This window comes from Brachionichthys hirsutus, chromosome 21, assembly GCF_040956055.1.
Source record: "Brachionichthys hirsutus isolate HB-005 chromosome 21, CSIRO-AGI_Bhir_v1, whole genome shotgun sequence".
NCBI lineage: Eukaryota > Metazoa > Chordata > Actinopteri > Lophiiformes > Brachionichthyidae > Brachionichthys > Brachionichthys hirsutus.
The window spans coordinates 2537606-2564986 of record NC_090917.1 but is presented as its reverse complement, the minus strand read 5'-3'; the positions used below and the strand labels follow the sequence as shown (position 1 = coordinate 2564986).

The following is a 27381-nucleotide window of genomic DNA, read 5'->3' as shown; positions in this document are numbered from 1 at the left end:
GTGGCAGCCTCCAGGAGAGGATCCAGGCCACTACACAGTCAACAACCTCGAGTGTCAGTGCAGCCATAAATGAAGCTATAGACTCACATTCTGTGTCTGGTTATGGCACTCTTAAGTCCCTGTCCACTTTACGCAGGGCTGCAAACACAAGCTCTGCTTATAGTTCTCTAATATCTGTAAACGCCTCCTCCAGTTCGACAGTTTCATCTAATGCGATAACTGTACCTGTGTATTCCTTGGTCAATGTCATTCCGGAGACCCCTCTTAAACCAGGACCAGGGTCTCTCAAAATGGCACTGCCTGATTCTCCTCGTGCCTCATCCTCACCTTCTTCCTGCGTCACAGCGACAAAAATGAAGTCCCAACTGCGATCCCCCCCATTTATCACACCACCCATCATTCGCCCGTCAGCAACATCCAACCAGGAAATGCTGCAGGATGTAGCAGACATGAAAGAAGATCTGATCAGAATGACAGCTATCCTTCAGACAGACACACAAACAGCAGCTAAGACTGTCCAAACGTCGCACACTGGCACTCCAAAAGACACCAAGCTAGAGGACGAGGAGCCATTTACACTAGTGGAGAAAGTGAAAGAAGATTTAGTAAAAGTCAGTGAAATCCTAAAGAAAAATATAATTAGTGACTCTCGGGCAAGCAAAGAGAGAGCCTCGGAGGATGAATGGGAGGAATTTTCTAAAGATGAGATTGAGGAGGCACAAAGAAGTGCCCTCTCAGATTATCACCCTCATTTTGACGAACACACACTCCTGCTCAATCGACAGTCAATGTCAAGCAAAGACTTAGAGCTGGCTAAAATGGTAGATTTCTTAACAAATGACATTGGGGCTAGCTCACTCTCCAAAATGGAAGAGCTAAAGTGCCGGTATGAGGAGGTGATAAAAAGAGAAGGGGATGAGAAACAGAAACGGGTTCTCAAACCATCTATGTCAATTCAAGAGCACAAACTTAAAATGCCTCCAATGGCCTCGGGCATGCTGAGGTCTCCCTCGGAGAAAGACTTAAGCAAACTTACTGAATCATATCAGGGGACGGATACTATTTTAGAATCTCCTGAAGACCTGTCTCATGAGCAGGATAAGAGTCCTCTGTCTGACAGTGGATTTGAGACCAGGAGCGAAAAGACACCTTCTGCTCCTCAGAGTGCTGAGAGTACAGGACCGAAGCCTTTATTCACAGATTCACCCATCCCACCCTGTGTGACTGAGACCAGGACTGAAGTTGTCCACATCAGGAGTTATGAGCAGCCTGATGATTCTTGTGAGCCGATGCCCATGGAGGAGGCAGCAACCCCTACTCCTTCCATTGACCCTGACGCAGCTTCGACGAGCTCCATGAACGCCTTGCAAATGAAATTGCCAGAGGAGGACTCCGCGATAAACAAAAGTCTGTGTCTTAAAGAGGAAACACATATTACTACTACTACCAGAATGATATATCAGAAGCCCCAACTGACTGATGGCACAGAGATGATAGAGGAAGGTATGTCAGTTAGAGATATCATGAAAGCCTTCCAGTCAGGTAGGGACCCATCTAAAGAGCTGGCGGGCCTTTTCGAACACAAAGCTAGTCAGGATTGTGTCAAAGGTGATGAGCTGACTCCTAGATTTCTCGATAGAGACATTAAATCCAAACCTAAAGTTGAAAGAATCATTGAGGTTCATATAGAAAAGGGTCACAGCACAGCAGAGCCAACTGAATTTATAATCAGGGAAACCAAGAAACACCCAGAGCTTTATGTCTACAAAGGCGACCATGGTATTAAGGAGCTTACTGATCATCAGGAAGAAGAGGAACTTACTGCTGAAGAGTCCCTACCCTCTTTCCTAGAGACATCCCGTGTTAACACACCGGTGTCACAGGAGGAGGACAGTCGCCCAAGTTCCGCACAGCTAATGGGAGACGATTCGTATAAAGCCTTGAAACTGTTGAGCCAACACTCCATAGAATACTGTGACGATGAGTTATCGGAAATCAGAGGTGAGTCATACAGGTTTGCGGAGAAAATGCTCCTCTCAGAGAAACTTGACATGTCACTGTCTCACTCTGATACAGAAGATTCAGCAGGGGTTACTGACAGAAACTATCAACTAGTTTCTGAGGAGAGTGGTAGCCATAGCACCGAGAGCATGGGTCAGCAACAACGAAGTCCCAATAGGGAGTTTGTCTCAAAGTCATCAAAAGATGGTTCTCCTAAAGCTGGTAAATTCTTGCACCCTGATGAACCATCTCAGTTTGATAAAGTGACGGTTCTTCATTACTCCACAGAACCGGGCAGCCCCAAGCACGCCGTATGGATGCGTTTTACAGAGGAAAAGCATGACAGGAGCAGAGATAAGCTACTGTACGAGGATAGGGTTGATCAAACTGTAAAGGAAGCCGAGGAAAAACTCAGTGAGGTATCACAGTTCTTCCGTGACAAAACAGAGATGCTCAATGATGAGCTGCAATCCCCTGAGAAAAAGCCTAGGAGACGAGAGCTAAAGGAGCCCAGATCGTGGCCCAACTCACCCTGCAGTAGCCCTGAGAAAATACAGACAAAAATTCAAGCAGAAGAGGGTGCCATTAAAAGCAAACTTAGGGAGCCTTCTGTTGGGAAAATGTTTGGCAACACTACTACAACTGAAAAGAAAAGCTGTAGCTTACCAAGCAGTCCCCAGAAAAGTCTCCTTTCTCAAGTCAGCGAGGCTAACCTTAAACCAATTAAGACCTGTGAGTCTGAACCCCCTTCTCCCAGTCATGTGAAATCAACATCCAAAGTCAGTGCTGTGAGGATGAAGTTCGAATCTGGCGCACAGAATCAAGGTCAATCGAGTCCAACCAAAATTCCCCCCCCAGTACAGCCAAAACCTTCAATAAAAAAATTACAGGAAAGCAAGCTTCCCGTTTATCAGCTTTTTACAGGGGGGAAATCCTCAAAAGTGTCCGAAACATCAGAAGAAAGAATCCCAAAACTGGAGACTGGAAAAAACGTATCTGCCACCACAGACCACGGTATACCAACACTGATATCAGCAGCAAAATACATAGGAGAAAAGTTGCCAACCAAAATCATTCCAGACAACTCGTTGCAAAAGCATTTGACTGTAACAGAGACTCACACAACATTGACGAAAGGCAATGATATTCATTCCGGTGATATTCAGGAAATTAACGACAGCAATAAAGGTCAGAAAGTTCAGAGACATGTTGTTCATGATCCTGCTAATATACAAGAGAAAGATAGTGTTGCTCTAAATTACCAACAAGTCACAAAAAATGTCTCTGCTTCCAAAGAAGTAATAACTTCTGTATCAAGAAAAGACACAGAAGAACGACTAAACAAAAACCTTAGAAAAAAGACTGAATCCCAAATTCCTGTAAGATTGTCTACTAATTTAGATAATGATCTCACAAAGAAACAAGCAACTAAAACCTCACAGCTACCTCTATTGTCCAAGAACAAAATGCAGACAGCTCTTGAAACAGCACAAGCAAAAACAAATGAAAAGCTTACATTTGAAATTTTAGATAATGCACCCAAAGATTCCAACTCCAATAACCTTCCCAGCCCTAGAGAAACACTGGACAAAGTTATAACCCCTCCAGTTGCGATAACAGCCAAAGAGAATTTCAAAGGCATCAAAACATTACCTGTGTATGTCAGTGTCCAGGTAGGAAGGCAGGCAGAGAGAGAGGCCAAAGGAACATTTTACACAGTGAAACAGAAATCAAACTCTGCACTGAGCCCCATAAGCCCTGATGATGACACTCTTGAACAGGTCTCTTTCATAGATAGCTCAGGCAAAAGCCCCCTTACACCAGAGACCCCCAGCTCAGAGGAGGTTAGCTATGACCTTACTTCCAAAACACCTGATGGTTTTATGGGATTAATACCAGGGCAACCTAGCCCCATCATGGAAGTATCCGAGGAAGAGGAAGATGACGAAGGCAAAATTGCTTTCTCTTTTAGAGAGACCAAACTAGAAAACAAAACGAGTGCTTACACCACCCTAGAAGAAACAAACACAAAAAATGATAACCAGCAAAAATTAAGTAATAATGCCAACCATCAAGAAACAACATCCAATGGCAGGCACAATGAGATGGCTTGGCTAGAACAGCAGAAAGTCTCAAAGGATAAAGGTATTGCATATATTGAATTCCCTCCACCTCCGCCACTGGACTCCTCAGAAAATTCAGACATAGAAAGGAAAGGTTCTTGTGCTTCTTCAGAGACCGAGACAGACATGATGGAGGTGAACCTACAGGAGGAACATAAGAATCTGCTTACCGAGCCAATTATACGTATCCAACCCCCTACCCCAGTGCTCCCTGGGGCAGATGACAGTCAGTCCAATGAAGAAGAGGAGTCGATCTTCCAACCAATTCCTTGTAAAAAATACCCTTTCACTGTTCCTGAGGAAGAAGAGAAGAATAAGGAGAAAGAAAGGGAAAATGCACCAAAATCCAAAAGACATGACAAAAATGGAAACAGTAAAGAACCTCAAGAAGGGACCAATGGATCGAATGGGTCTAATGGAAAAGCAGAGGATTATGAATATGAGCAAAATGGAAATGACCAGTCAATAACAGACTGTTCAATAGCAACAACAGCTGAATTTTCTCATGACACGGATGCAACAGAGATAGACTCACTAGATGGATATGAACTTCAGGATGAGGACGATGGCTTGTGCGAGCAGGAAGACCTACGATTGCTTGGTCTTCAAGACAGTCGGAGAGATGTGTGGGCAACAGAAACATTTAGGTCCTCTGACCGCTCTTTTCCCCCAGCCAAACTTGAAGTTATCGAAGAGGAGAAAACCCCAGAGGAGTGTCAGAAAGACACTTTCAAAAAAGATAGCCTCTCAAAAGTTGAAAAACTGGATGATGTTAGTAAGCATGGGGTTGAAATTCAGGAGCAAAAGCAGTCAGATAAAGAGGGGTTTTCAGACAATTACTTTAATTATAAGCTAGAAGAGGAGTTAAACTCTCCTTTTAAGACTGTGGCCACAAAAGGGCTGGACTTTGACCCCTGGCCCAGTAAAGCTGGAGACGATGAAGTCGTTGACATGAGAGGGACGCCGGGAAGCAATGGTGAGCCTAAGCCTTTTGGACTGGCTGTGGACGATCAGTCTCAGGCCACAACACCAGATTCTACTCCAGCACGAACACCAACGGACGATAGCACGCCAACAAGCGAGCCAAATCCATTCCCCTTCCATGAAGGGAAGATGTTTGAGATGACACGCAGTGGTGCGATTGACATGAGCAAGAGGGACATGGTCGAGGAGAGACTCCAGTTTTTTCAGATTGGTGAGCATTGCTACTCGGCGGGCAGGTACAGGGTCAGAGATTTCGAGGCAGATGCCTCTTCACAATGCAGGGGTCAGTTGGATATTCAGAATTCCACAGATACCATAACAGTTCCCAAAGTCCCTATTCAGACTACCACAGTCCCTGTGGAAATACCACATGTGATTGGCTGTAACGCCACATATAGCGACTCAACATCTAAAGCTGAGCCTAAATTCTCCACTTTCAGATCAGGACCGAAGTTTTCATCTGATACGGCAAATGCTTCAAGTAGTAATACTGATTATAGAATACCAGGCATAATTGATGTTTCTAATGACATGATCTCAAACATAACTACAGGTAGTTCGTATTCTGTAACCTCAAAATATACAGATTACTCAAATTCTAATATATTAGGCAATGCAAATAACAATTTGAGTAATAGATCATCAGACATTGCTGATTACTATTCAAGTCACATAATTCTTTCAGGTACATCCACACATGGGGAGCATCTTAAATGGACCACAGAAAATCAGAACCCTTATGAACATGGCACTTTTTGTGCACCTTCAGTACAGAGTAGCAATACCCAACCATGGAGAAGCAAGATGACTAGCAACATCCCTGAATCGATGTTAGTACATTCAGGCAACACTCAAGGAGGGAGTGTTGTGCGTGACTTGTCTTCTTCGGGACTCACTCTGCAGGAGATCGACAGGAAGGATGTATCCTTCAGCCAGTTAGAGGAGAACAGTGAGGAAGATGGGTGTTTTGCCAATGTAGCAATAGAAAACACAGGAGCCAAAGATATCAAGGACAGGATATGCAAGTCAAGATTGCCAGTGAGGGTGAGCAGCCGCAAACTATGCTGTCGAAGTCGACCATTAGTGAAAGACGAGGCACAAGAAAATTCAAATGAATTCCTTGACAAGAAATATACCATGTTGTACGTCAGGGAAAGATTAGACACTTTTGAGAAATCACATCCTAAATCTAGGATCCCAGTAATGAAAGCCATTAAATACTCTTCTTGTTCCAAGGATCAGAGACAGGCTAGAACCAAGTATTTGGTTAGTGTTGGAAGCATTATATCAGTCGGGGCCAATAAACCCCAAATGAAAGTCAAACCCAATACTGAACACGGATATAGTTCAATAAATAGCTCAGGTAGATGTAGCACAAATGAAAAGGGAAGAAAAAGCCATACAGTGTCTCCAAAAACACTGAAAACAAGATCTGCCACTAGCCATACAGCAAGTATTTTTTATCAAACGATTCCAATGAAGGCTGAATCACAGTTAGAGCGAAAAACATTGTCCACTGAGGATGAAGAGAGCTGCAGCCGCCGCACCATCAGGAGGAACACCTCCTTATCAGAACCATCTAGAGCTCCTAGACGTCCGTGCCCTTCACGCACCTCTACCTCCACCTCCACCTGCACCACCACATCAACACCATCTTCTAGCGACGTGAGAGCTGAGGTTGAGCAGGCCAGCAGTGAAAAGATGAGAAGGAGGAACGGGAGGAAGAGTAGGATGACATTTGGCGGGAAGGAGCAAAAGCACAAGGCAAAGGAGGAAGGGAGTCAGGTTGATCCACGGGTCACGGCTCTTGTCGCGGAGAACGAGACGAGTTTGTAAACTCTTTCTAAACACTTGTTATACTTCATCTTTCTCTATGAGATGCATGCAGCTGTTGTGGGTGTTTCGTGATGTGAAGTGAGTGTAGCCGTCACTTCTTTGTGCCATTCCTGTCTCTGTCCTGTGCTGCTAGATTTCGACAAGAAGGATAAAGGCTAAGACGTAGAGAATCATGGTCAGCGTTGTTCATTTAGCCGAAATAGCTGGCTGTCTTTCGGTTTGTTGTCAAAAATAGATCAAAGGCTTGTTTGTAAATGAGACATTGACAGGACATCTTTTGTGCATAACAGGAACTACAGTTTCAATAGCCACATTTTAGTTGTCAGTAATTACATGCAAGAACGCACAATCGAGAAGCCAAGATAAGAGTTAGTATGCATCCTTTTTTTCTTACTTTGGGGACATACAAACTTCATCTGACACGACAGACTAGCTTAGCCTAGCACCTCTCAACATGACACCACACTATTCACTTGCACTCCTGTAAAAGACTGAGGTAGTATTTCCTTGTGAGTGTGTTGTTCTGCTTGCCTGGTTTGTACAAATCTCTGTAGCGCAAAAAAACCAATTCATCGGCTTCAACTTGATTTAGTGCAGTTTAGAGTTTGATCTTAAGATGAAGCCACGAATTGCGTTTCTCAGTGGGAGGGAATGGTGCCTGGTGGTAGATTGTTTGTTGATAGTGAATGCTTTGAATGCATAATACTAACGTTTCTGACTATCAAACTGTTCAGTGTGAAATTGTGTCGGTGGGAATATTTGTTTTTTTGTTTGTTTGTTTTCTGGCCTCACAGATCCTTGTGTTTTGCTTTTTGACGTGATCAGTTGTTTCAAATTCGATTATTGTTTCATCTCAACTTTACATAGGTGTCCTCATTTGCTGTGATGTGAAAGTTAGTCCAGAAAAGATTTTGAAATTACCATTATTACAGTGCAGTAGTCTTCATATCTTTTACAGTGTTAGAAAATACATAGAACAGTTGAAAGGAATATTTTTGACATTTTGGGAAATGTGCACATTTATTCCACACATGTTTTTTGTCTGGCTTGAACAAAGGAAGTACAATGTAGTGAAGTGGACTTTGGAGGCACTCCCAGGCAGATTTATTTATACCTTGGAACCAGCCCAGGCTAGCTGCTTCTCCCCGTTTCCAGTCTTTACGTTGAGCTAATTGTCTCCAGGCATTTTCTTTTCATTGACAAGACATCTAATCTCATCCTTAAGTGCACAGCAGAAAGGTGAAGATCATTTCCCAAAATGTTAAACCATTTTTTTTCCCAGCAAGCATTCATTATCAAAAATTAAGCATTGAGGAGTCTGGCCAGAATTTTATTTTATTGTTTATTACCGTATTTTTGGACAGGAGACATGGGACAGTGAGCTGAAGTTAGTCCTTGATTATTCATGTCAAAGTTTAACATGGATATTAACAAAAATAATTGTCAGAGAAGAGATAAACATATTTAGTCGTTATTTATTAATTCTGTATTTATTAAATTTTTACCTGAAACAGACAAACTTTCAGTTCACAATCCCAATCTGTTTCTCTCCTTGAATATCATCGGTTCCTTCTGTGGCCAATTTTTTTTTGTGTTTCTGTGACTGAGAACCATTTTATTTTATCTGGAGATTATTGTCATGAAGGCATAAATTAACTCTTTGTCTCCTGCCCCTCCCCGCTTGTTGGCACAGGCCCTCAGAGTCCATGTGAGAGAACAGACCTCCGCATGGCGATAGTAGCCGACCACCTGGGACTCAGCTGGACTGGTGAGGCTGCACAGATCACACTTTTCTCAATGTACAAAATACACTCAAATACAAGCATGACGTGATGCAGGAATACTATCATCACGTAGATTGAGGTGTGCACAGGTATGATAACCGCCTTCAATAGAGAGGATTCAGTGTCGAACTGAGTGAGGTAAACTCAGCCCAGCGCTCAAACCATTAGTTTTCCAGTATTTGTTGCCCTCTGGTGGATGAATTTTAAAAATCTATCAGCTGAATAGTGTTGCAGTGGAATTTGACACACAAGCAACGGTATGGATACATCAAAGAAAATGCAAAACTCCTCTATTCATCTTATAATTAAACAAGCTGTGTATGTTTGCATTTGAGATTTTAGGCGTGTGCTGTTTTCGATCAGTAATAAGGGTGTGGCTTCTGCAGTTTGATCCGGGGCCCAACGGCCTGCACTGCAGCACTGTCTGTCTGCAAAGTGTCAGTAATGCTCGGCACACAGACCTCCATCTGTCTCCGGTGTGGTGACTCAGCACAGAAGAGGAATCCAATCCATAGTTAATGGGTGTTGCTTTTGCAGAGCCGCAGTCGACCGGTACTTCTGCTGAACACGGTGTTCCCATGGTTCAAATCTGTAGCCGGTATTCCAGTCGGTCGCAGCAGAAGTTCACTGCTCCTTTAGCTTTAGACTACAATTTATCAACTGAGCACATAAATAAAGGACTTTATTCCTTATCTAACCTCCTGTTGTATCAGCTTCTTCACACTCCTATGGTGTTTGTGACAGCAGCATGTCTCCAGCTAGTAATTCAGATGTTTCTGCATGTCAGGATTGTTTGTTTGTTTGTTTGCTTGTAATTGCCTTTTACAAAATGAATCCTTTACTCTAAATATGTTTTGATTATAAGAGAAGGGTTAGGGTCATGGGAGGGAAAAAAACATCTCTTTGAATTCTGACTTTAATGTAGAATTCTGATTTTAAAGTAAAAAAAAATCTGAAACAATATACAGTATTAAAATATAATACAGTATTTTTAAAATCTTAGCTCATTCTCAGAATTCGGATTTTATTCTCAATTCTGACCTAAGTCCTGGAATTCTGATTTTCATTCTCGGAATTTGGACTATATATACGACAAGTGTGCATGATATATTCTCAGTTATCTGATTTAATTCTCAGAATTTTAACGTTATTCTCAGAAATATCAGATTCCATGCCCTCTTCCGGAGAATGCAAGCTGATGACTAACACCAAAAAGACATTTAAAGGACGATAAATCAGTGTTTACATTTTTTGTCATAAGTCGACTCAAAAGAAAGGTCCGTGCTGAGAAACAGCGAAGTGCATGATGAAGACTGGTGTTTTTTTTTTTTTTTTGTGGTGTCTGTTGCAGAGCTGGCCAGGGAGCTGGATTTCTCTGTGGAAGAGATAAACTTCATCAGAGTGGAGAACCCCAATTCCCTGACAGCACAGAGCTTCATGCTCCTAAAGAAATGGGTGCACAGGGATGGTAAAAATGCCACAAGTAAGCATCGTGTAAAAAAAGACAACCAGGATGGCTGACATGTGAAGTCAGGTCCAGTGAATAATCTCTCTGTCTGTCTCCCCTCCAGCGGACGCTTTAAGTGCGGTGCTGACTAAGATCAATCGGTTGGATATTGTGACTTTGCTGGAAGGGCCCATATTTGACTACGGTAACATTTCAGGCACACGCTGCTTTGCCGATGATAACGCAGTATTCCCGGATCAGTCCGATGGTAAAGTGTAGCCCACCCTAGCTGAATTCTCAGTCTCTCTCTCTCTTTCTCTCTCAGTCTATCCCTTCACCCCTCTTCATCTCCTCTTTCAGCAAGATAGTACACACTGTGTAAAACGAATAGATGGATCTGTGTCTGTCCTTTCTGATAAATTGACAATCTATCACTGAAGCATGTTTTTCCACAATTTGGTCGACAGTTTATTATGTATGTGTCGATTGATAACTCATACCCCAACTACCCCCCCCCCCCCTATGAATCATATGCTCTCAGAAAAATACATAAAAACATAATTCTGAAAAATGTATTTGTAATAATGGCAGGTTTTGCTTTAAGCAATGCGGCAAGTCTTCCTCTCTTTCTCACCATCTCTCTGTCCTCTTGTAGTGAACTGTGGCAGCTACAAGTACTTTCTAAATCTGGACAGACCCAATGAAGCCCATTTCAAACATTTTATTGAAAGTATTTTTTCATGCATGGCTATGGCTTTCTGGGAGCGTCTGCCTGCTGTTGGCTCGACAACAATGCTTTTTCAACACAGTGTATAATTCTGCTTGTGTCACTGCTGTTAGCTGTTCTTCATCTCCTGGGTTCCTCTGAGCCTCCCAGCTTCTCCTGCTTAGAGGCCGGCAGACTGCACACCCTCTCCTCTTCCTCCTGCTCCTCCTCTAACCTCCTCTTGCTTCTAAATGACTAACTCCGACACCAAATCCCCCTCCGAGCCTTTCGCATTATCCCAACAGCGACCTATTTCGCATTGTCCGCAAATCGTAGCAGGGATGTGGCGTCGACGTAGAAAAGAAAAGAAATAAGGGCAGAATCAGAGCTATATTCTTTCTAGACAAAATTACCCACAAAGCAACTCCGCAGCTACCTCTCGGTCTGAACGATTAAGGCAATGCGAATAGGAGATAATGCGACCCAACGAACCACAGACGTCCCAGAAACCGGAGCCTGTCCCCGTAGCTCCGCTCCCCTCTGTCCTTTCCCTCTGCTGTTGAAAAGGACGCTGCTGCTGTTGAGGAGACTTCCTGCTTTTCAACCAAGAGCACCAATCACATGACTCTGACGTGTGGCATCATTGCTTCGGCAGCTTCTAACACACGGATCACTCCACAGCCACTGTACCATCTGTGCATCTGTTTCTTTTCAACCTGTCTGACTTCCCTTTTGCTCTTTTTTTCTGCCTTCGTCTCTTGTAATAAATGTAATAGCTTCGAAGATTCTTAGATCTTCCACATTCCGCTGCGGTCCTCAAACGCCTCGGCTTGCAGCAGCTTTCCATGCTACTCCGCCCTCCTCTTCATCCATCCCCCCTTCACGTCCTCCCTGTCATTCCAACCATAACACGTCTTTCTCTTTCCCATCTCCTCCTGTGATTCCCACTCCTTCCTCTGTCTTTCTCTTCCCGTCTCCTCCTTCCACACCTCCCATTTACCCCTTGCCAATTGTTCCCATTGTTCCCCGCTTCACCCTGCCTCCTCCCTCCTCCCCCCAATCCCCTTTAAGTAGCTCCTCATTCTACACCCCTCCTGCGACTACTCCTCATGAACTCCCTATTTGTTCCCTTTCTCTGCCCTTCTCCCCTCCCTCTTCCTCCATTCCTCCATTTCCTCTTCACTCCCATCCCCTTTCTTCCTCTCCTTCACCTGTGCAGCCATCTCCTCCTCCCACTCCGTACACCTCCCTCTACGTATCAGCTCCTTCCTCTCCCATCTTTCCATCTCCTCCTGCCCTGTCACCTTCTTCTGTTCACCTTTCTCCTCTATTCCCTCCTCCTCCTCCTGCTCCCATTCCAACACTTCCTCCCTTTTCTTCCCCTTCTTCCTCTCCTCTTCCTTCACCCACACCACCTTGTTCCCCTTGTCCTTCCCAAACCCATCACCTTCCTTCTTTTCCTTCACTTCCCTCCTCTCCTCCGCCATCTCCCCTACCTCCTGGTGTCCCCTCCTACTTCAGACGAGATCGTTCCGTTCCTGAGGTCTATATTTAAATGAAGCCCATTGCTTTCTCTGCTCCTCACTAGACCAGAATTTCATGTGAATATTCTATTTTATATTCTGTCTGTTTCCACCTCTTTGTGATCAGTCCATGTGTCTGTTCTGTCGTGTTGGTTTGGAAGTCACACGGGAGTTCCCACGAGGTTTTGTCTGGACTTTTGGCCACTTGGGGGCAGCAGAGCAACTTTTATCATGGCAAAGAGTTATTTAATTACGCAGCAAATGTTAGCATTCATGTAGAGTTGTGTCTCTGGTCATGCTATTCAAATATGAATGAATTTAAGGAAGGACTTGGGATATCAAGAGACCAGTACATTTTGAAATAGATCCCAATAAAAACAAAGATCAATACATTTCTGATTTTCTTAGCTTTTAACGATATGGAATTTAAGACCTCATCTCTTACTTTTGAGAAACTAAATCATGATACAAATGTATTGTGCTTATCTAGTGTGTGTCAGTTTGATGCAATTCTATACAATATATTTATCTGATTGATCAAAATATGTATTTTTCTATATATTATTGGGGTAAATTTTGCTCAGAATAAATCCAAAAGTTGTTACATAAGCAAGTCTTTGCAAGGCAGGTTATGGTCACAGCTTTATGTGTGGATGAAGCGTCAGTGTTTTCATCTCGTTTTGCTGCCGCCAAGTGGCCAAGAAATTATCTACTGCACCCTTAAAACACGTTTGGCCTGTGTGACAATCGAACAAGTGATTCTTTGAGTTCCAAATTACGTGTCATTTCATCACCTCCACCCTATTTCATCACCTCTACCTCTCCTCTCCTGCATTTCCTCCTGTCCTCCTTCCATCCCTTTTTACTCTCTGATCTTTACTCCTGCCATCCACCCAGGATACCAAAATATAGATCTGGAGCTGCAAACCCCCTCCGACCTGAACTACCAGCCCCCCACCCCGCTACGCTCAGACGACTTCTTTAGCGAGGGCGACGCTAGCGCAGAATCCTTGAGCAAGACCCCACTTATTAGACCCAGTGACCTCTCCCTCACTCAGACCAGCAGTACCTCCAGCGGTGAGACCCTTACAGTTGCCCCTGCCCCCAGCTCCAATGTGCCAGCGCCCTCCATTGTTGGGCCTGAAGATACAGCCGAGACCGCTGACGAGACGGGTTGGTCAGCGGCAGAAAAGAGCCGTCTGGTTTCTTATGAGAGGCCGGATAACGACAGAAGAGCAGTGGCACAATCAGGATCCGGTGTTGTTCTGGATTATCAGGGAGGAAACCAAAAAGCAGAAGCTGCCTCAGACCAGGGTCGGACAAATGGAAGGCAAGAAGAAGAAGAGGAGGAGGAGGAGGGGGAGGAGATGACCCAGGAGAGGCTGCGGAGTCTGCTGGAGGATATAAAATTGGAGGGAGGCTTGGAGGACGTTGAGATGTCAGAGGAAGCTGTGAAAGCCATCCTTGAACAAGTGCAGCAAGCAGAAAAAGACATTTGTTCAGTTCCAGGCTGGAGTGGTGAGACATCCGGTGCAGCCCCTGGCGTCAGCCCCCAGCCCGAGGAGGGCAGGTAGGATTGAAATACCTTCTCTTCGTCTGCCCGCTGCAATCCAGGGTTCTCTCTGTTTACTCACCTCAATCCATTTCATGTCTATAACCCCCCCCCCCCCCCCCCCTCACAGTCCGGATACTCTGGCTGATCCATTGGAGCAGCCCCCGGGTCACACTGACAGACCGAATGGAGATCACAGCCACTCGGCCAGAGGGGGGAAAGCAAGGGAAGACAAGAAAAAGGGATCTCAGGAAGACAGCAGGGCAGGAGGAGCAAGCAGAGGATGGGAGGAGGGGGGCGAAAGGTCTCAGCATAAACTCCAGGTGAGAGTCGCCCCCCCGGACGAGTGTGTTTTACATTAAATCATCTTTAAGCATTTAAATGAGTCCACAAAATAATAAATGCACTTTTATGGGGGGGTCGGGGGGGGTCATTGATGCTACCGGGCTGCCTTTTGTCAGGGGAGCGTAAGACCTGACGAGTCCAGCTCTGACGAGGAGACCACTGTCACCACCAGGGTGTACCGCAGACGAGTCATTCTCAAGGTGTGTGTGAGGCCTGCTGTGTGGACCAATCAGAGCAGGGCCAACTTGTGCAGCTTCTGCAAGTGTGTGCAGAAGAGCGAGCCGCAGAGATCAGAGCGTTTTTGTGCGCTCCATGTGTGATGGCAGCAGAGCACGGTTGTGTTAATGTGGAGTTGTGTGGTGCAAATATTATATTCACACGTAAGCAGCCTGAGCTGAAACGCTGCGTATTACAGAGTTTTTGCATGATTGAGGTAAATAAAAGGTCTGTGTAAATAAAAACAATCAATCACAAATGTAAATAAACACCAGTTCGATTTATCGCTTGAGGTCTGATCGGTGCTCTTTTGACCTTGTTGCGCCCTCTGTGGCAGCATTAAGGGAATCGTCAAGAACTAGAGAGCAACTGAGAACAAATGGAATTAAACGGCATAGTTGAGTGTGTGTGTGTGTGTGTGTGTGTGTGGCTGTTTAGCTTAGCTATAGCATGTCATGCTACTCACTGCTTGTTGGTTGTGGTGCGAGTTTGGCCCAAAAATACAACCAGGAATAGTAAAATGTAAAACTGCCTTTCCACAGAAAATAATTGTTCATAAAATAATAATAATCGCCGATTGACGCCTTGTTGCCGCTGTAAAATGCAAATGATCTGCCTCTGTGGAAATGGAGTCTCTGTTTTGTTGTGTGGTTTGCTTGTTTGTTTCTTATAAATGAAGGAATTATGTCCATTTGAAGGAGGACGTCTACAGATTTAAGTTCTTTTCCTGACAGCGATTGACAGGATGCCTTAACTAAATAACTAAAATGGCTTTCTCCAACACCTGTAAGACAATAACACCAGCAGACGTTCTCCTCTTTCCTCTCCTCCTTCATCCACATTTACCATTTACCCGTCTTTTAAACCTTCACCTCAGGGAGAGGAGGCCAAAAACATTCCTGGAGAATCTGTGACGGAGGAGCAGTTCACAGATGAAGACGGGAATCTGGTCACAAGAAAAGTAACCCTCCCCCCCCCCTCCCTCCATCATGCTCTAATCCAACACCCCCCCCCCCCCCCATTGTTTCTCCTCACAAAATGCCTTTCCTGTTTCCTGCCCCCACCTCCTTCCCCACGACATGCTTCTACTCCCCGCAGGTGATCAGAAAGGTGGTGCGCCGCGTTGTCACCGTGGAGGAGAGGAGCGACGGTGACGCCATTGCAGGGGAAGGAGACGGTGCCGCGACGGGTGGAGCAGATGCTGGTTCTTCCCCTGCAGCAGCGGCAGCAGCAGCCTCGGGGGGGAAGGGCAAGAAGAGAGGGAAGCGCTCCCGACAGATCCACAAGATGGAGACGTCTAGGGAGGAAACCCAGAGAGGGAAAAGAGAGGTTGGCGTTAAAACCAACCTTCCGTCTTAGTCGTGTGGCTCGTGTGTCTGGTTTCCACCTGCATGATGCTGCAGTCGTATCTGAGCGCCGAACCTGTGCTCTCTTAAATCCATCATTTAACAACTGGATGGGAGGAAGAGAGGGATCTCGGCATTAATCTGCTTGCTGTGAGCAACATAAAGAAATAACAGGCGACATGACAACGGCTTCATCGTTGCGTTTCTGTGACTGCAGTGGTTGTGCTGTGCTTCTTCCTGGTAGCCCCATCTCATCGATCGGGCTCGTGGACGACTAATATTCTTAATGATATAGAACAAATAACTATTTCTGCCTTCTTACCATGCGTGTGATTTTTGCAGCAGTAGTAATAACGAGCCTTTTTCTCTCTCCAGCATGTCGCTGTGATCTCCAGACAATCAGCATGCTGAGCTCCAACTCTGCTCCATTTAACATTCGGGTGTCGAGTTTTGCGTGAAACGGCAACGCTGACTCTTTTTTTTTTGTTTCTCCGCCCAGGCGGGAGACGGCGCCAGCAAGAAACCGGGGAAGAAGGGTCAATCGTAACGGTTGGGCTGTTCACCTGAGCCAGGTGAGAGGCTGCTATTATAAAATAAGAAAAAGACAGAGGAGCAGATCGTTGCATTCTGCTTGATAAATTGGAAATTGCTCAATTTAAGGGAGCAATTTTAAAAAGAGCTGTCAATAATTTAGCAGATTCTGGAATTGCTCGGGTAAATTGTGTTCAATCCCATTCATTCATCAAATCGTGTTCCCTTTTCCAGCAGGTCCACCTGCAACACCACCACGACCCCCCCCCCCCCCCAACACCACCAACACCACCAGGGAGGAGGAACCGGCCCGAAGCCTCGTCAGTCGGCCAAAAGAGTGTCCGAAGACTTCACTTACAAACGCATGGTTTCTACAAGCAAGACAACAAACAAGTTGTTTCTCTTTGATTTCGCATGAGCATGTCACCAAAAGTCACCGTCGAAGGAAACGTATGGATGGGAGCTGGAATTGTATTTTTTATTTTTAAAAACTCTTCGACAAATTAAAAAGCATCCGTGACCAAAGATGCCACTAAAAAGGAAACGACAAACTGCTGATGAGGGGAAGATGTGCGAGATTCCCTCTCTGAGACACTCATTATGGTCTATTTTTTTCCCCCCCCCCAAAGTATTGGAGGGTCGTTGTTGTTGTTTTTTTTTTTTTAATCTATATATATGATATCAAATGGGTGATTTTTGTTGTATATAAATGACACTGTTTAAAAATCGAGCTTCACAGATTATTTATGCGCCGGTTGGTTTTGATGAAGCTTTGCAGCGAGAGGTCGGCGCGGTTCGGGCCTCGACCCAACATGCTCTTCCAAATGAATAGAAAAGATGAAGGCGAGGGGAGGAGCCGCCTGGTTTCAAAGAGACGGCGTTTGAGCTACTCCTGCTCAGAGAAATATTTTTGCTGCATGCGACGTCACTTTATATTTGACTCGTTTTGGTCCCCCCCCCCCCCCCCCATGCAAAAGCACTGAAATATAATTAGAGTGGCTGTGATGGGACTCGCATCTCTGTGTTCATAATAACCCGACTCCATCGTCACCTCTCGCAATTATTTTTTACAAAAATCAAAACACGCTCGAGTGGCGCAGATAGAAAACGCTTACCGGTATTTTCCACGCATAATCCTGCAGACTAGCACAATATGCTATCTCCAAATTGCTAACATCCCTGTTTGTGTGTGTGAGCCAATCATGCAAACTAGAAGTGTAGGTTCACGCTTTTAGGTCTCCTCTGGATTAAAAAGCGGCTTTTTATTGCAGCGGTTTCGGTTTGAAGACTTTTATCTTTATTTCATAGCCTGTACTTGCGTGAAAACAGAATGGCATTTCTTAGCTGCATCACTCAAATCTAATCCTTTTTTTACTAAATCACAGAATTCATCAATCAATCATCCTGGTAAAAATTCTGTTGTAATTTTTCTTCTTTTTCTTTCTTCATACAAAAACACCCCCGGCATCCATTGTTGAATAATCTGGTACTGACATGTATGACAACCAACATAGCCTACACTGGATGATCCAAGTAATTGTTTAAACAGAAAAATAAATTGTTTAAACCTACATCTGTGAGTCGGCCATTTTTCTGTTAATTATTAAAAGGAATTATCATAATTCAGTTCAGATCTACAGATCAAACGTGTCATTCATGAGTGTCCAGAAACGTGTTTTACATGATTTTTTTAATCGTTAAATTCATACATTCCCATGAGAGGTGTTCTCAGATTACAAAGAATAAAGTCAACAGGTTTCCTTCAAATTGTTTTTACACATGAATGTTGCTCGTATTTCCTTCTATTTCTCTGGACTCATTTATACATTTGTTATTGTGCAATGATCACACTAATTTGTGTACTGTAACCATGACGATGGTAATCAGAAATCATATCTTGAGGTTAAACGTATCTCTTCATGTCCTTGCTCGGAGAATCCTTCCCACGGTCGTGGGCGCCCGCCGTAAGCTTTTCCCACAGACGTTGCAAACATACGGTGTCTCCCCCGTGTGGGACCTCGTGTGGATCTTCAGCGCGCCGCTCTTGTAGAACGCTTTGTCGCAGACGCTGCAGTGGCGCGTCGACTCGCCCGTGTGGATCATCGTGTGCGTTTTCAGGGTCCCCCTCTGTCTGAATCCTTTCGCGCACACGCTGCAAAGAAACGGCTTCTCCCCCGTGTGGATCCTCAGGTGAGCCGTCGTGTATCCTTTGAAGCCGAAGCCGAGGCGCAGACGTACGGCTTCTCCCCCCGTGTGGATCCTCGCGTGCGTCTCCGGCTGTGCGTGGCCGTCGAAGCGTTTGCCGCAGACTTCGCAGTCGTTCGTCCGGATGTGCGTCTGCAGGTGAGGCCTCGGGCTGTCGTCGGAATCGAAACGCTCCCCGCACACGCTCTCAGCTGCTCGGCTGTCGGTGTCGGAACGCTCCGCCTCGGGCCGTCTCCCATCCCCGCGCATGTTCTCCTCCTCGTGGGTTTGCAAATGCAGCTTCAGGCTTTCGCCAGAGTCCAGGCGCTTCCCGCAGGCCCCACACCGATCGGCGCTCCGTTCGTGCCCGAGCACGTGTTTGAGAAACGAACGTTTGTACTGGAAAACCTTCGCACAGACTCTGCAGCAGCTCCGTCCCGTCATTTGAAACTTGTTCGGTGGAGAAATTGTCTTTGCATGTCGTTTAACTTTCTTCCCCTCGTCGACGGGACCCTGACTTTCTCGCTCAAATCCTTTTCTTTTGTCATCAAGCTCCGCTTCACTGTCACCGGTCCCAGCTTCCGAATTGTTAGATGATGGAACGTTCCGGTCGCCGCCTCGTGTGTCTGTTTCCATCACAGCTAAGGTTCCCTTTTCTTCTCTTTGTGTTTGAGGACGTGACGCGTTGCTGCGGATCAACTCGGGGGTCCATTTTTGTGGATGCGTCGTCATTCTGTTGGGGGGTCGATGTCTCCCGACCGGAGATCCTGCTCCACTCACGTTTCAGCATCTTAGAAGTAGTGTCCTGTTCACAGTCGGACCCTGTTCGCAATTCACCTTAAAGGAAGACCCAAGAGAAAAGACCGCTTAGAAATACCAACAAATAATAATCTTGAGACACTCTAGCTGCAAAGTTGAAGCTGAACTGCGCAGCTACCGGGTCGACAGGTGAAACTTTGACTTTGACAGTTAAATGTAAATAAATATAAACTAAATTGTAGCCAATCATAAATGACTACATGAGTAAACGAATCCGTCCAGCAGTTCGTGATCTCCTTGTACTCACCCATCATCACCTCCAGGATCCTCCAGAGGTCGTCAGCGACCGCAGACAGCCGCTGTACGACAGCCCTCTGCAGATCGGGTGACATTCCTGTAGAAAGGATGAAATGACGAATAAATTCTTCTCAAATTTTAATTGTGTGGAGATGCTCACAATTTATCATCTCATTCTCTAAAGTAGTTATTTTTGAGCTCTGTTAACTTGTTTAAATATATATATATATATATATATATATATATATATATGCTGTGCATGGCCACAAATATATAGAATAAAACATTTGGCGTGGAGAATGAGTCCTGTCGAGTTTTTAATGAAATTATTGTTGTTTTTGAAATTTCTTGGAACTCCGGCATCCTTTCAAAATGAACACAAAAAACTTTTTATCAATTCCGAAAATGTGACTGACGTCCAAGCAAAAGTTTAAAAACGTCTCGCGGTAACACGAACGCACCTGCTGTCCTCTTCTCGGTTAGCATCCTCCCCACAGCGCCGAGAATCTCCTTCGCAGCTTCCGCCAGTCTTTCGGTCACCAGCGACCTCAAAACCTGCATTTTAGACATGGCGGACCGATAAATATTATTTAATCTGTGAGCATTTTAAACCCTCAACCACAACCCTTCTATGCCCCCCTCCACGGATCAAAAACGAGTTGTAAACAATATTACTTCCGGGGTCATTGTCTTCTACTGTCTTCCTAATTGGTCAAATCTTCCTCTTACGCGCAGATGTCGCCACCTTGTGTTTCAATCCGGTATTACAACCACACAACTCAAACAGCAGAGCTCATTTCTCATATTCCTTTTTTTTCAATTATTATTTAAATAAAGGTATGAATTTGTTCAATATTACATTTCACTTCAAGTAAAAGGACAACATAAAATCGCACGTGGACCATTTCTGGACTTTCTCCAGGGTCCACGCAGCACAGCAGGGCCACACCCAGATATTTAAACAGGAGGAAGACGCAGAAGGAAGTAGAATGTTGCCTGGAAGTATTTCCTCAAGCTTTCGCTCTAGGTGGCACAAGCGATGAAGACTCTGGAGAGACAGACACACACCTATTCACAAACAGTATTCACAAACCGGCTTTTAGATACCTTTCCAATCACCACGTGTTTAATCTCTCAGTCAATGATCAACCGCAGCACAGAGCAGAATGAGGTGATAAACATCAGCCAGAAAATGGCAAACATCTATGGGTTAGCACGAAGCGATAATGACAGATATCTCTATTCTTCCTTTTGATACACGTTTATTAAATTACAGTAGAGATATTTTACTGCTATTTCACACTTCAACTACATTTTAGAGGATAATAATGCACCACGTACTAAATAATCCAGTAGTTGGGAGTTATTTGCTTCTCTAATTGAGATTAAAAAAAATAAATGATTTAAAAATAAAAGTTGGGGTTCTTTGTTCCAGGTTTCAAAGTGGCTTCCAGCAGCGTGGAGATGAAGTCATGACCTTTGGCTTCAAAAATGTGAACTAAAAAAAAAACACCCTTGAGCAAATGAAGTCTTTAAATATTCTTTATTTCAGGCTAAGCCCAGTTTCTTTCGCTATTATCCTGATGCCTATATTCTATATTTCTTTGCCGCTCGTTCAGCTACTCAAGAGTAAGTTACGTAATTGTTTTTAACAATGATTGTGGGACTTAGATAAGGAGGTGAATGATTAAAAGGGCTGCACATGGTGGACGCTGCTGGCGATAGGTTGTTGCAGGCTGACGTTTCACACATCGGGGTGTGAACTGACGCTGAAGGAACGGAAGCAGAAAGATTTCATCCTCGCCAATCAGAGAGATGCTTTTGTGACCCATCAGAGGTGCTGGGGGGGGGCGTTAGCGCAGGGAGAGGGGTGGCCCCTCTGGAGTGTAAAGGTCAGGAAACCTGTCTGCAAACAAGTTGCATAGCCTTGAGTAAAGTCCAGTGAGGCTCATATAGAAAAGGGCCGATGAGTTGAAGCGCATCAGAGTCTTTGCATCGTCCTGAGGCGTCATGGATCTTCTTCACAGCTGGGGCGTTGAACTGTTGGTCTACTTGCAGAAGAATTACAGCCAGTGTGAGGATTTCTTTGGCCTGGCAACCACAGTGGGGGATCTCCGCTTCACGTTCTTTTACTTCTTCCCGGTATGGTTCTTCCTGAGGAGGGAAACGGCGCTCAGGCTGGTCTGGGTGGCGGTCATCGGAGACTGGCTCAACATGCTCCTGAAATGGTAACCCCCCCCCCCTGCTCAAACCAAACGGTTCACGCACAGAGAGAGAAGCTGCATTCTGAGTTTTGGTGTGTCCTTTTATGGCAGGGTTCTCTTTGGGGAGAGACCATACTGGTGGGTTCGTGAGACCGGTTTCTATGGCGATGGGCCCTTCCCTGCTCTGGTGCAGTTTCCCATCACATGTGAGACCGGACCAGGTAAATAACATCACCTCGAACGTGACAGTGAGTATAAACTCACAGGCTACTTTGTGCTTCTATTCCACTTGTGTTTCAGAGAAAAGCGTCACACGTTTGACAGTTGTTTGACAAGTTTAGCCTGATTTATTGACATTAAAATAAACTTCAGATTATAAAATGGCTGAACAAATCGTGCTGGACGAAGCCTGAGGAGGAAGTTTTGTCCTCGTGCAGGAAGCCCGTCCGGTCACGCCATGGCTGTGGCCGGCGTCTGGTTTGTGATGGTGACGTCGCTGCTCACGATGGCAGCGGAGAACAATTGCCCCCCCACGCTCTACAGGTGAGTCTGTGGTGCGGCGTCGTTTCATTTCCTTTTCCGTTTTGGTTGCCGAGGAAACACAAAGTCAGCCGAGCGTTTCTTCCGGGTCAGATTCCTGCAGGTCGGCCTGTGGATGCTGGTGGGCCTGATGGAGTTGGTGGTCTGCATGTCCAGGCTCTACATACTGGCACACTTCCCACATCAGGTCATCGCTGGAGCAATTATAGGTGAACAACAACAACAACAACTCCATATTGATTCATTTTGTAGAATATCTGAGCCCATTTGGGCCTGAGATTTCAACACTTATTGACGCCCTGAAAGCATCCCTCACCCTGCAGTAGGCGCGTTGGATGGAACCGTTTCATGGATCCCTCTCGGTTCTGTTTCTGTGTCAGGTCTGCTCGTGGCGGCGGTCGTCTCGAAGGGGAAGTGGATCTACAACGCCAGCATGCAGAAATATTTTTTCGCAATCGCCTTCTTGACTTCTTTCGCGCTTTGCCTCGACCTCCTGCTCAGAGCGATGGGCATGGACATGCTGTGGTCAATGGCCAAAGCCCAGAAGTGGTGCGTGAGGCCGGACTGGGTCCACTTGGACTCCATGCCCTTCTCCAGCTTTGTGCGTAACATGGGCGCCCTGTTCGGCCTGGCCCTGGGTCTGCACTCGCCCCTCCACGCCGGGACCAAGATGAAGAGCGCGGGCGCCAGTTTCAAGCTGGGATGTGTTATTTCCTCCGTAATTCTGCTGCAGCTGTTGGATTTCTGGACATTCTCTGCTGGAAATCACATGAAAGTCACTTTTTACTTCCTGTCTTTCAGCAAAAATGCAGTTGCGGTTTTAATCCCAACCGCTTTGGTTCCCTGGGCCCTTTGTTGGATATTTAAAGGAAAGAAAGAACATGAGAAATTATGATTTTAAGTGCAAAAAAATGCTGTTTAAAATCAGTAATTATTAGTGTAATTTTGTATATTTGCTAGGATTGTTTTTGGACAATGTCCATGGAATTATGTTGATGTAAATCAGTTCCTCATCGGTGACATGTACTGTAGTTTGATGGAGAAATATACTTATCCAGAAGATTATGTTATTTCTTTTCTACCTTGGGGGGGGGGGGGGATTTCTAGGCTGGGGACGTCGATTTTTTTGCTTCATTATGAACACAAATATAAACCGCATGTTTAAAAAACAACACGTGTTTACACATGATGCGGTTCCAACCTCAGAACACAGTGTTTCAGCTCAATGGTACGGCTTCCAACTTAAATAAACATGTTTGTAGAACAGTCCGCTGTCGATCCTTGTTTTTGTTCTATTTTGTTCCATTGGCGTTCCCAGAATGTTTCAGACTGATACTGATTAATTATCAGGCAGGAACAACCATTAAATATTAACTCGACCACGCTGCTCTCACTCGGCAGTCCCGCATAGTGACACTGCCTTTCACCATAACTGTGAACTTTCAAGAGGCACGGAGGGTCAAAGGGTCAGGATTGATGGCAGACAAACACGTGCGGCGCACGTGGTTAGTCGGGACACACCGAGGGAACTTTGGGATGGGGTGATAAAAACACCAAAGTTCTGTTTTTTGTTGAATATTTGAATATTATTTTCCTAAAGCTACAACCAGGAGTCAGTCAAGATGAAAAAGATTAAATGTTTCTCTGACAGCCATGTCAGCATGTTGTTCCTCAGGTGGACTGTTGAGCTGTTTACATAACCTTATTTTTTAACAGCTCCTCTAGTTGATTTCATCACTCACGATGAGCAGATCTTATCAGCGACGTTTCATCGGTAGCAACAACGGTGAGCCTCGGTTTGAGAATGTGTGCCAGATGTTGACACATTCTTCTTTGTCTTTTGTCATCTACATCGATTTTAGCTTCAGTCTTTATATGCATGTGAAGGTTTGGACTGAATTCAAAGGCAACAGGACCAGAAAGTAGTTTTGTTTTTAGCAGCTGTCTCAGGTGCTTCTGGGCCTTCACACTTCCCACGCTAACGGTCTTACTAGATAAAAGAAAATGAAATAAATTTCAAATCCTTGATGATTGCGTGCAAAATATATAGAAAAGATGCCAAGTCTTTCTATGGCTGAGTTAAGAAGTCAGGCTGCAGAGATGCAGTAGTTATATTTAGATTACAATCACAGAAGTGGGTCGGTCGTTTTTACCATGCAGTGCTCCCCAGCCTTTTCTATTGACGCAGACAATTAGGGGGTAACAGTGACACCCGCAGGCCAAACTACATAAAGCAGTGTACACTTCAACAATCGGACACCACAGGTGAGAAAAACAGACCACTCTCGTCCAATGAAGAAGTTCCACAAAGATCTGAGGACGAATGTTTAATTAAAATGAAAAAATACATAGCACTTTGTTTTTTGGCCTATGAACTATCGCCCCATTTTCCAGGAGAAAATGCATGTCAGCAAAGGATTTAAAACAAGAAAAAAATATTTCACAATTAAAACATGTGCATTTTTGTCCATCTATGGAAGCCGTTGTTATACGGGGTTTGAGCTGATTGTACTGAAGGAGGTGAATGTCTCGACGTAGTCCTGTCTCGTTGAGCAAGGCAGGGGGGGGGGGGGGGGGGACCATGGCGGAGACGGGAGGCAGAGGCAGATCGATGATCAGTACAACGCTTCAGTATTACTGCTCCGTGGCCTCTTGATTTTCTCAATGTTCTTCAGGATCATGTCGTGTAACGTCACCTTCAAGAAAAAAAAAAGCCAGTGTGTGAAAATAGAGGAAAAGGGAAAACATTCCCATTTCCATATTATAAAAGAACCTTTAATAATAATAAATCATGACATACATATTGATTTCGGAGCTCCGAAACAATGATCTTCAGACTGATGTATTCCTTCTCATCTATTTCCGTTACTGTGCGCCGATAATCCTCCTAGAAAAACAAAATATATACACATTCCAATAAATGTTATCCCATAAAAAGCATCAAGACTTCATCTATCGCTACTCATGATGAAAACCACCGAGCTTCATGTAGTTTTCATTCTTTTAAGGCATTAATTCACTTACCACATGTGGATATTTTGCTATTTTAGAAACCAGCTTTGCCCTTGTGATGTAGTATCTACAAAAAAGTAGAAAAACATTTGCAATTGAGTGTGGCGCTGACGTCATGCCTCATAGCCCATTAATAGTAATGTGAATACAACTTTGACAAAACCTTGATATCTGATCGAGGTAAGATGCTGCCTCTCCTTCAACTGTTCTGAGTTCGGCTACAGTCTCCTCCTGGATGGACACTCCGAAGTTATTGCCATCCTCTATCCTGGGAATAAGCAGCTGAACCCACATTTTGACCTGCAGATAAAGAAAAGCGCTAAATCAGAGTACAGAGTAACACCTGGGAAGTGCAGCTACTCTTCGTACACCTTGAACCTACGGCACACGGTTAAGGACATTACTCACTGTGTTGCATTTCTCTATGAGCGTCCTGATCTCCGGTTTGACCTTCTCAATGAGATCGACAAGTTTCCCGTTGCTTTTCATCATCCCGCCGGGCATGACGAAGACCTTGGTGCCAGTCACTACACGATGGGAGGAGAAAAACGTGTTAAAAACCACAATTCTGACTATTGAAACTTTAAAACATCCTACTTCTACTCACCCATGTCCTGCTCTTGTCCATCCCCCAACTTCCTCTTTTTAGCATTTTGCTGCGAACGAGTTAAATTAGGCTCTTGCGTCGCCACACAGCAGTTGTATAAAGTATTTTTTTTTTAAGAATAAACTCAAATGGATTCTCACCCCTTCTAGTCCATCGTGCAGGTTTGAGAGGAGGATCGGGTCCGGCACCGTCAGGTTTATGTCCGAATGGATCTCCTTCAGTTCGGTGATGTTTATGATTGGATCCTAAAAACAAAATAATCTGTTTTACCGACACTGTATTCCGTAATTTAAGACTAGGCAATGGGGATATGACATACCCGACATGACTCACCAGTAATGTCAGGTATTGGATTTATTTACCTCGGTACTGCAGTATTTTACCCTTTTAATATCTCAGGATTTACATAAAACTACATACACCATTATAGAAACTTGAATCCTAGCCACGATTTATACAGACCTAAGGATATTTGTTGCGTATTCAAATCGAATAAAAATAATACTGACCTTAAGGAAGTGATCAAGCTCCAGCAACTTCTTTGGGAAAAAGTTGGCAACTAAGTTTTCTGCCTGGAAAAAACAAAAGGACAAAATGAAGTTGAGGGTTGCTCAAAACCCAAAACGTTTTCATAGCTACAAAGGTAAAGATCACTTTTATTAAAATGTCAGCACACACTTACTTCTGAAGTTATTCGTTCCCTGAAAGCATCAACCTGCGAACACACATGAAGAGAGCCCAGGTAAGTACCAGCGTGACGCATTCAAAGAGAACTTATTCTTCCACGGGAATCCCAGCTAGAGCCTCGTTTTCATTGGAATTGACGAGGAATTATTTAAATCTGTCACATCTGCTTAAACAAGTAACGCTTATATTAGATTAAAATCACGCTGTTACAACCACAGGCCCTTGAGTCCGGCTAAAATCATACCCAAGGCCTCTCTTTTGTCCGCGTGGTTTTCAACCAATTAGCTTCTATCTTTCGGCACAGCGATGCGGACACGAACTTCACTTCCCATGAAACACTAACGTCACGGTGACACAGAAACTTGTTGGCAGGTCCGACAGGTGTACGGTGACGGGCGGGGGAAAAAATACCGGCTAGCCATTGCTAGCTACTATTAGCCTGGCCTTACCACATCATGCTACGAAACGTGGCTAACGTGCTAGCAAACAAAATGGCATCAACACGTCGCGTTAGTTTACCGGGAGTTTCGAAACAATCTCACCTTGGTTTTAATTTCATTGTCCACCTTGAGGAGCGAAGACATCTTACGTGCTCAAATACGTTCAGAACCGACCGTCCCAACAGCATTAAATTCACTCGCGAAACGTGTGGCTTTATTGCTAGTCAGCCACACTTGTGCGAAGCTTAAAGATGACG

The 27381-nt window shown here is 44.7% G+C and overlaps 5 protein-coding genes across 5 annotated transcripts in view; 3 read left to right on the top strand and 2 right to left on the bottom strand.

Annotated features, from left to right (window-relative positions):
* Positions 1-17965, top strand: part of LOC137909774 (ankyrin-3-like) — a 53558-nt gene extending 35593 nt beyond the window's left edge. Inside the window, exons 40-49 of the mRNA XM_068754197.1 lie at positions 8638-8712; positions 10080-10211; positions 10300-10443; positions 13302-13974; positions 14087-14279; positions 14418-14501; positions 15395-15478; positions 15616-15846; positions 16363-16435; positions 16629-17965. Of these exons, the coding sequence (XP_068610298.1) occupies positions 8638-8712; positions 10080-10211; positions 10300-10443; positions 13302-13974; positions 14087-14279; positions 14418-14501; positions 15395-15478; positions 15616-15846; positions 16363-16410 (1664 nt within the window). The 3' untranslated portion in view covers positions 16411-16435; positions 16629-17965. The remainder of the gene's footprint in view (positions 1-8637; positions 8713-10079; positions 10212-10299; positions 10444-13301; positions 13975-14086; positions 14280-14417; positions 14502-15394; positions 15479-15615; positions 15847-16362; positions 16436-16628) is intronic.
* Positions 1452-6769, top strand: LOC137910006 (ankyrin-3-like). The gene is made up of 5 exons (XM_068754431.1): positions 1452-1503; positions 3610-3999; positions 4078-5351; positions 6012-6152; positions 6701-6769. The coding sequence occupies exons 1-5, from the start codon at positions 1452-1454 to the stop codon at positions 6767-6769; spliced, it is 1926 nt and encodes a 641-aa protein (XP_068610532.1).
* A 60-nt stretch (positions 17966-18025) lies between the features above and the next one.
* On the bottom strand, positions 18026-18855 carry LOC137909775 (zinc finger protein OZF-like). The gene has a single exon (XM_068754198.1). The coding sequence runs from the start codon at positions 18846-18848 to the stop codon at positions 18312-18314; it is 537 nt and encodes a 178-aa protein (XP_068610299.1). The 5' UTR covers positions 18849-18855; the 3' UTR covers positions 18026-18311.
* Positions 18856-21620: 2765 nt separating this feature from the next.
* On the top strand, positions 21621-23273 carry g6pc1a.1 (glucose-6-phosphatase catalytic subunit 1a, tandem duplicate 1). Its single transcript, XM_068754285.1, has 5 exons — positions 21621-21862; positions 21950-22059; positions 22276-22381; positions 22472-22587; positions 22759-23273. Exons 1-5 carry the CDS (start codon positions 21645-21647, stop codon positions 23271-23273), a joined length of 1065 nt encoding a protein of 354 aa, XP_068610386.1. The 5' UTR covers positions 21621-21644.
* Positions 23274-24692: 1419 nt separating this feature from the next.
* On the bottom strand, positions 24693-27381 carry psme3 (proteasome activator subunit 3). Its single transcript, XM_068754424.1, has 10 exons — positions 27227-27381; positions 26680-26712; positions 26507-26569; positions 26138-26242; positions 25998-26046; positions 25799-25917; positions 25554-25690; positions 25403-25457; positions 25179-25265; positions 24693-25074 (listed from the first exon to the last, which is right to left on the bottom strand). Exons 1-10 carry the CDS (start codon positions 27266-27268, stop codon positions 24994-24996), a joined length of 771 nt encoding a protein of 256 aa, XP_068610525.1. The 5' UTR covers positions 27269-27381; the 3' UTR covers positions 24693-24993.

Coding starts and splice junctions, on each gene's coding strand:
- LOC137910006 (XM_068754431.1), top strand. CDS start 1,452: ATGATATATCAGAAGCCCCAACTGACTGATGGCACAGAGATGATAGAG. Junction 1,504..3,609: donor CACAGAGATGATAGAGGAAG/GTATGTCAGTTA, acceptor TAACCCCTCCAG/TTGCGATAACAGCCAAAGAG. Junction 6,153..6,700: donor AGTCAAGATTGCCAGTGAGG/GTGAGCAGCCGC, acceptor TAGAGCTCCTAG/ACGTCCGTGCCCTTCACGCA.
- LOC137909775 (XM_068754198.1), bottom strand. CDS start 18,848: ATGCGCGGGGATGGGAGACGGCCCGAGGCGGAGCGTTCCGACACCGAC.
- g6pc1a.1 (XM_068754285.1), top strand. CDS start 21,645: ATGGATCTTCTTCACAGCTGGGGCGTTGAACTGTTGGTCTACTTGCAG. Junction 21,863..21,949: donor CTCAACATGCTCCTGAAATG/GTAACCCCCCCC, acceptor CTTTTATGGCAG/GGTTCTCTTTGGGGAGAGAC. Junction 22,588..22,758: donor CATCGCTGGAGCAATTATAG/GTGAACAACAAC, acceptor TTTCTGTGTCAG/GTCTGCTCGTGGCGGCGGTC.
- psme3 (XM_068754424.1), bottom strand. CDS start 27,268: ATGTCTTCGCTCCTCAAGGTGGACAATGAAATTAAAACCAAG. Junction 25,266..25,402: donor TAGCAAAATATCCACATGTG/GTAAGTGAATTA, acceptor TTGTTTTTCTAG/GAGGATTATCGGCGCACAGT. Junction 25,075..25,178: donor CGGAGCTCCGAAATCAATAT/GTATGTCATGAT, acceptor TTTTTCTTGAAG/GTGACGTTACACGACATGAT.